Source organism: Morus notabilis, unplaced genomic scaffold, assembly GCF_000414095.1.
Source record: "Morus notabilis unplaced genomic scaffold, ASM41409v2 Scaffold437, whole genome shotgun sequence".
NCBI lineage: Eukaryota > Viridiplantae > Streptophyta > Magnoliopsida > Rosales > Moraceae > Morus > Morus notabilis.
In genome coordinates, this window is record NW_010363915.1 from 534,207 (window position 1) to 542,413 (window position 8,207).

The window sequence follows — 8,207 nt, forward strand, 5'->3', positions numbered from 1 at the left end:
CCTTTTTTTTTTTTTTTTTTTTTTTTTTTTTTTTTTTTTAAATACATAGCATAAATAAAACTACATGGAAATGAGCCTTCTTACTAATACCTCTTGTCTTCAAAGGAATTTCTAACAAACTGACCCCTCAGGAAATCTTGCTTCTGATCCAAATTCAAAAATAAGAATAACTAACACCATTTTGTCCTGTTGTGCACCCTTTAAAACACAATACAATATATATCATGAACTATGTGACAACTTCAATTGATCAATATAATTCATAAAGTTCTTTAGACGTTAAAAATATATAGATACTTTTCCCTATGATTCTAAATGGAGGGCCGTAGTATATTCTATTCCATCTTTAAATTTCACGACCAAGGGATTCTTATGCAACAAGAAACTGACCTAATTCAGTAAATTAGCAAACATGCCACATTGTCTTCTCATAAAGCAAATTAGCAAACATGCCATCTTCTGACCGTCTTTTTTCTTTCAAAAAAGATTATCTTTAAGGAGTCATATGTCTTGCCTTCATACTCATTGCTGAGCCACTGATGACTCAGGCACCAAAAAGTTAAAGATTCACCTATTGCTTTTATGCCACTTTAAATGGACATCTCTTGACGAATACCTCAATAGCAATCAACTGATCAATAGCTTTCGTGTGCTATAATCATTTTATTTCGCGGCCCGTCGAAAATGGACATCACTGGAATCGCAATCAACTCGATTTCTTATCCATTAGACAAGAGGTCTCCAATGGCACTTCTAACTAATACAGCTACACAATACAACAATAATCAGTTTGCTGAAGATGGATCTTCTGCTTTGAAAAGAAGTAACTCTCTCTCTCTCTCTCTCTCTCTCTCTATATATATATATATATAGATTATATCTGTATACATACATGATTAACAAATATTGTTTCTCACTAATGAAAATGGTCTATTGCATGGTATTACAGGAAGAGTAGATTTAGCGCTAAACAGAATGAACAAACTTGGGAACAAAGCTGACAGTATAGCGCATGGTGAAAATGGTCTATTGCATGGTGAATTTTTACTCAAATTTTAAAATTTTCATTCTGACAATTGTTTCTTGAACTTTACTTATATTGTTGCAATTGCAGTCGGACTAGGGGCTAAGATCGCTGAAACTGTGAAACGGAAGCTAAGCTTCGGAGCTCGGTTTCTTCAAGTTGGTGGATTCGAGAAAATATTTAAGCAATTATTTCGGGTCACAGAAGGAGAGAAACTACTAAAGGCTTCTCAATGCTATTTGTCGACTACAGCTGGTCCTCTAGCTGGCCTTCTCTTCATCTCCTCGGAAAAGATTGCGTTTTGCAGCCGAAAGTCGATCAAGTTTTCCTCGCATAATGGAGAAATAATCAGATCCCGTTATAAGGTAGCATTCACAACTAGTCTAATTTTAATACAATCAATCTATCTCTGATCTATTTCTTCCTATGTATAGTACTAACAAATTGAGTGTTCTTCATGGGTTTTGCAGGTTGTGATCCCAGTAAGCAAGATAAAGAGAGTAAACCAAAGTTTGAATGTAAAAAAACCATCGCAGAAGTACATAGAAATAGTAACAGTTGATAACTTCGATTTCTGGTTCATGGGTTTCTTGAGTTACAAGAAATCTTTCAAGTATGTCCTACAAGCAGTTTCTCAAGCGTAGAGGAAGTTGAAAGCAGAATTGCCTATTTCATGCAGCTCAGCTTTAACGCATATAATCTTTATAATGTGAAACTAGTATCAGCTCGATACATTTGTCTTTTCTGTACAAATTTTTGTTAATGAGAAAAAATATATCGTGATTCTTAATTTCTTCCATTAAGGATTGCTCATTTTTAGTGGCCCCCAAATTGTGTTTGCCTAATCAAACTTAAAGCTCAACTTCAATTGTAAAATAATTTGAAAGTTACGCAATAATATTCTAGAAATGCTCTCCGATCTCCAGAGTGTTTTTTGAGTAGATAATTTGCCTAATCTAGTCCAATTTCCAAGGAATTTTAATGAATAAAGGATTCAGGTAAATTGTACTTAGTTCCTAATTGAGCCGGAAGTGGCACAATAACAAGCAAACCCGAAAGAAGCTCATTTTTTGCTGCTAGCTTGGGATAAGAAATATTTGAAGTTTGCTAAGGGCCTTGACTATTATTTTATTTTAGGTTTTTGCTTTTGCCCCTATATAAATTAATTGGCAGTGTTTTGTCAATGGGTTGTTAAAATTCAAAAACAGATACAATCGGGAATTAGCGCTTGGTGATCATAAAGAGATTTTGTCTGGCTAATTGTTTTAGATTTGGAGTGTTTTGCATCATGGAAAGCAAATTTGGGCAAGGAAATGTAAGAGAAGATTTGGGAGATTTGGTGCAATCTCATAGAGATAACTGCATATTTAATGGGAGAATTATTTGAAGAAAGAATATTAGATTGATTGATTTAATGGGCTGATTGTAGTGTCGTGAAAGTGAGGTGTAATGGTGTGATTTTTTTGGGTATCGCGATTGAGCCCTGGAGCCCGTCGATCTTGGTTCCCATGGAAGCCATCTCACCTTGAACTTCACTGAGGCGTGTGCCCAACGTCCCCTTAGAGGCGAGGAACTGGGCTCACCATGTCCCCGAAGGATTGCAGCGAGTCCTGGAACCCATTCAATCTCCTCTCCATCAACGTGAAACGATCTGTTTGGTTAGCCATGGATCGGTGCTCTGATACCAAAACTGTTAGGACTCCCTCTGTTCTAGACAAAATGTGTATGTTGAGCTAAGAAAAACAATAGGAATCCGAAGAAATAACCAGAATGGCCTGGTTCCTTTGATTGAAGAAATACTTTCAGGTCATTGTTATAATGATAGGATCTTGTTAGTTAGTTGGTTAGTTACAGAAGTTAGCAGTTTGTTAGAATATGGCTAGCACTTAGTCAGGGGGCGTTAGTAGTATAAATAAGGGGTTCAGTTGTTAATGTGGGGGAGTCTGGCTCATGAAAATTGGGGTAACCTGAGGAGAGTTGGGGGTCTCTCGTCGGATACCACCGCTATTAGTGCTTGTAAGATTGTATTGAGATTCATTACTGTTCTTCAATAAAGATTCACTCTTTCAGTTCATTTTCCTTTTGTTCTAGTTAGTATCTTATCATATAAATATTTCAGATTTTTTTGTTGATTAGGTACAAGCTATCGTACTATCGGTTTGGAGAGCTTACAACTGAATACGGAAAACCCCCTGGGTAAGCTTAATATCTAAAAAAACAAAAAAACAAAAAAAAAGGTTATGTTAATTGTGGCAGTAATTATGTACAATAGTTGTTGCTCACAGAAACAGTGGATAAGGAACAGAGGTAGAAAAGAGTTTGATAATTAAGGAAGAAGGTATAATGCCATGCCTATTTCAGATGATGTGATGACATTTATCTCTTCCTACTAATTAAATGATCTACAAACATTGTTGGCGGATTTTGTATTGGAAGGGCTTTGCTCCACTAACTGGGTGGTTCCTTACTTTTCCAGAAACATAAAAATGGTTCCTGACTTTTCCTTGTGTTGATGATGACAGGTATGATCGAGCAAGGGGGGTTGAAATCGGTAACAAGGACATCAAACTTGAATACTTGGAAGAGGCATTTACGACCTCGAATTATTGAACTTTTTGAAACTGTTTGTCAATTTTAGTATTAGTGACCAAACTGTCAAAAGTCGAAAGTTGAAGAACTAATATGCTAAAAAACTTTCTAGATGTGTCAATAATCCGATTAAATATCTCAGCCAATTAATATAGTCATTTACCAAGGTTTTTTACACTTGATTGGTTTAAAAGATAATATACATGCCTATATATCTATAGGATATATTTTTTTAAGGGAGAAAGAGGGAAATAGGCCAAGACTTGAGATGAATTAAAATTAATCGGCCAATAGTTTACATAAGTTAATAAATAGGCCAAATTACTAGTTATGAACCATAACTTGACAAGTTATTGTTTATAATTGTCCATAACTTGTCTGGCTATGAACCATAACTTGACAAGTTTGTTCATAACTTATCTGGTTATGAACAATAACTTGACAAGTTATGGCCTATAAATTTCTATAACTAAAAATTAGCCTATATACTTTTATAAGCTTTTCATATTGGCATATTTTCTACTATTTACTTTTTTTTAACTCGGCCGCCGTACCACTTGGACAAATATAACAATTTTTTCCTTCCCGTGTATCATTATTTGTGTGTTCGTGTAACACTCATTATAGAAGTATACAAAACTCAATTAAAGGTAATATATCATAATGTTACATCTAACATGCTCCATATTACATCCAAAAAAATTCTGAGACGTTTGGTTTATGAGTTCAAAACCATGATTTATGATTCTGATTTTTGAAATTTAAATTTTTAGTGAGAAAAAAACACTACAAAGAATCAAGAAATATGATTCAGTTTCAGTGACGAACCTATGAAAGAAACACCCCATTACAAATTCATATGAGAAATGTTTACATCCGCTTACTTATGATACTTATATATATATATATATAATTTTTGTGAAGACCTTAACTTTTGGTCATCATCCTATGCTCATACTTACCATTTTTTAACCTCTATGACCCTAATTAAAACTTCTTAAAATTTCATGCCATTTTTTTTTCATTCTTACCATGTACGTTAAAATACTGTAGCATTCTGACAACATTCTATTACACTAGTCATCAAAATACATAAAACACTATTTTATTTTACATATAAAGTTCAGCAGCGTTTCCAAAACACATGATGCGTCCATAACCCACTTGCCCACATTCCGCTGTGCCACCCTCTCTGCATGCCCAGCATCAAGTTTCAGGGAGCCGGTGCCTTACCCGTGCTTCCTACAACACGAACAAACTTAATGAGCTTTGCTCAGCAAGTATCAATAGGTCATAACAGATGCAATAATTATGCATACCCATATATGCATTCATGTCATATAGCCTAGTACAGAATTCTAAATGACTTTCGTTCTGTGTTTCTCATTCTTTTCATTCTTGTTTACGGATACCATATCTTTATATGGAATGGTTTCCGTGTTTCATTTTCTTGTCTTTTACTTCTTAGGGGCCCTGGCCTATTGTACCATAGCACGCATAACCAGTGAGGAGTAGGGTAGCTAACCAATCCAACTCAGTCACGGATTCATATCTTTCATAGTCTCATAATAATCTTTCCTTCGAAGGCTGGTACAAACAGGACGTTTAGTCTCTTACCGTTTATCAATTTTCTCATTAAAACGGTAACTTTAGTTAAATCTTATGAATTTGTGCATTATTGAGCATTTTATCATGAGATTAACTTTTCGTTAAAGTTTAACATTTCATTTCTCTTAGTTTGATGTCGACTTAACATCGATACATACTTTTTGCAGAATAAAGTTTTACGATTACATAAGTCTTGTAGATACTTACCTAACATAGTATCTAACATTCAAAATTCTACTATATGCACAATCTTTGCGCAACATAGAAAGTAAGCTTGTTCGTGATATAGCCACAGAAAAACTTTGTACTTACCAAAGTTTCGCTAACAACGCGTCCTTTGTCTCCCTTGACGCTTTCCAACTTCAATCGTTAATCGGCCCTATTGCATAAATTTTTTTATCGTTAGATTCAGAATCTAAGATCAATAATTACATTGAAATTTACTTCGGAAAAGTCTACAATCCTTATGTTTGGTATTCAACCTCAAACCATTTCCTATCTCAAGGATTTGCACTAAAATTGTGCAAATTACTCAGTCATGGGCCTAATTTTCACTTTTGGTCCAAAACTGTGAATTCTCGTTGTGTTCGGTTTCTAACCATCACCGATTATCGAAACATCTTTCTTTTCACACTTTAATCTCATATTCCTCTTGAAATCCAGTTTTAGTTCAAATTACTCGAACTAAATTTTGACAGAGTTTCGCCTTATTTTTCTCGTTTCCCTAGTTTTTAATAACTCGTTCTACTTCTAATTTCGGTACCTAGAGTCAAGATTTACATTCTTGAACACAGATTCCAACATAAAATTGAACAAAACATATGTTCTTTCTTAATCTAGGCTCATGGTGTAATATCCGGAAAAATTCAATAATTAATAAGTAGAATTAATTAAGAATTTTTCATAATTACGTCGATAGATTCATAAGAAAATATAAGTACATGGCTTATAATGTTAAGCTTTGATATTAGTTACGAGATATGGTTATGAGAGAGAGAAGAAAAAATATAAAAAGAGTCAAGTTTTGACTATTGAGCCTAAAAATAGTTTTAAGACTTGAAATAGTCCAATTTAGTATACAATTAAGAATATAAAATAATATTGAATTATTCTTATATTAAGATTGGACTGTAAGTAAATAATAAAAGAGAACTCGTCGAAGAATTAAATTTTTTGTCGGTGAAGTAAATAATCTCCAGCTAGAATAAATTATATCTGTTTAGAAAGAGTTTTTAAGGATAACTTCTAAAGTTTCACTTTCTCTCTCTCTTCTCACGCGTTTGTTTCTCTCTTCTCTCGAACGTTCTCTCTCAAAAATGAAATCGTCCATGGCCAAAATCTCACTTTGAGATTCAGGCCTCCGTTTTTTACACAGCTGGTGTCAATGGAAAGCTTTCGACGAGCTGAGCATTTTAACAGGTCACACGACCCCAAACTCTGCCAGAATAAGCCGTAATAGCCGGCCGAAGTTTCAAAAACAACCGAAACTTTCGATCGTGATATTTCCTTCGTATAACCTCCGATTGAGGTGATTTTAGTCCCTATGGACTCAGTGCAGCGTGACGAAGAAAACCCACCCATTTTCATAGCTTAATTATGGCCGGAGCACCGCCATAAGTGGTGGTCGGAATCACCGCGCCGCCACCATCATTTTTCTTCTTCCGGGACGTAATGGGTGTCACGACCCCTACCATTAGATTCAGAGTTAATAGACGAGTCGATCCCGACCAAATTCAGCCATCACCGTCGCCATTTGGCCGGAAAACAGAGCTCACCGCCGCCGTATGATGGTGTAGGTTGGTTCCGATGATCGGACCGTTAGATCGTCATGATTTGGTGTCAGAACACTCATAAGATCATGGGTAAGAAAACCCCTCAACTAATTTTAGGATTTCATGACCGGAAATGTGAGATTTGAGTCGCCGGATTTTAGTGACGTTGCCAGTCCCGATATGTACTGTTACAGGTTGAATGGTATGAAATTGACCACACCAATGGACTTAGAAGGGTCGATTTATGGGGGGTAGGACCCAAGTCCGCCACGGGAAAATTCTCCGGGAGCATGCGCCGCCGTACACCGCCGCCATATTCCGGTGAGGTGTCGTTTCTCAGGCTATCGACTTCCGTTTGATGATCCGAGACCATATCCCGACTCGTTTCGACGTGTTGAACGCAATGGTGACCTCTGCTCGACCAAATTCAACTTTGATAGAATTGGTATGGTACCAATTGCACGCGGATCGAGGTGAATCGAACGGATTCATTAAAGTTCAGAATTGAATGTCTAACGCTTCAATGATGCTAGTGGATCATTCAAAGCGTTTATGATTTCTCTTGGAATGGATATCAAGGAGATACGCAGTGGAACACGACAAGCGGGTATTACCGGAACCGCTTAGCTCGGAATTGAGGCAAGTACAGTATGATTAATGATAAATAATTTAAAACATATGATGTCCATGGGATATGTTATTTATGAATTCACGAATTCGTAAAGGCAATTATGGAATATGGAATTATGAGGATTTAATTAGTCCTTATAATAGAAATTATAATTTTTATGATCCTTAATAAAAAGGATAAATACGTTCTATAAGAAAGGATTTAATTTCCTTTATGACTATCCTACATAAAATAACATACTAAAGGCTCATCCCACCATCTGGATGGGTGTTTATTTACAGAACTTAGCAGTAAAGGATAGAAGATCTGGGCGAGTAAAGAATTATGCTATAACTGGAAAGCAGGTAAGTACCAGTAGTTTGTTTTTGTCTATGACACGAACGAACTTATTCTTTTGTGTTACACAGAATTGTGCATATTACATGCTCAATGAATGTTAGAATAAGAATGGTGTTTTTTGAATAATGTATGATGCTATGAATGATTCAAGATGTATGATGTTATGAATGTTTTAAGATGTACGGTGCTATGAATGTACTTATGGACCGTAAATAATAGTAGAATTTTACTCTACGAAAAGTAT

At 35.5% G+C, this 8,207-nt stretch overlaps 1 protein-coding gene across 1 annotated transcript; it reads left to right on the forward strand.

Moving 5' to 3' along the window:
- Nucleotides 1-639: 639 nt before the first annotated feature.
- LOC21405875 (GEM-like protein 4) lies at nucleotides 640-1,728 on the forward strand. Its single transcript, XM_024170235.1, has 4 exons — nucleotides 640-823; nucleotides 950-1,036; nucleotides 1,115-1,389; nucleotides 1,495-1,728. The coding sequence occupies exons 1-4, from the start codon at nucleotides 685-687 to the stop codon at nucleotides 1,666-1,668; spliced, it is 675 nt and encodes a 224-aa protein (XP_024026003.1). The 5' UTR covers nucleotides 640-684; the 3' UTR covers nucleotides 1,669-1,728.
- Nucleotides 1,729-8,207: the final 6,479 nt, after the last annotated feature.

Bases quoted from the DNA above. Each gene is read 5' to 3' on its own strand.
- LOC21405875 (XM_024170235.1), top strand. From the start codon at position 685: ATGGACATCACTGGAATCGCAATCAACTCGATTTCTTATCCATTAGAC. The intron at 824-949 runs GTAACTCTCTCT...ATGGTATTACAG, and splicing joins ATCTTCTGCTTTGAAAAGAA to GAAGAGTAGATTTAGCGCTA. The intron at 1,037-1,114 runs GTGAATTTTTAC...TTGCAATTGCAG, and splicing joins TGAAAATGGTCTATTGCATG to TCGGACTAGGGGCTAAGATC.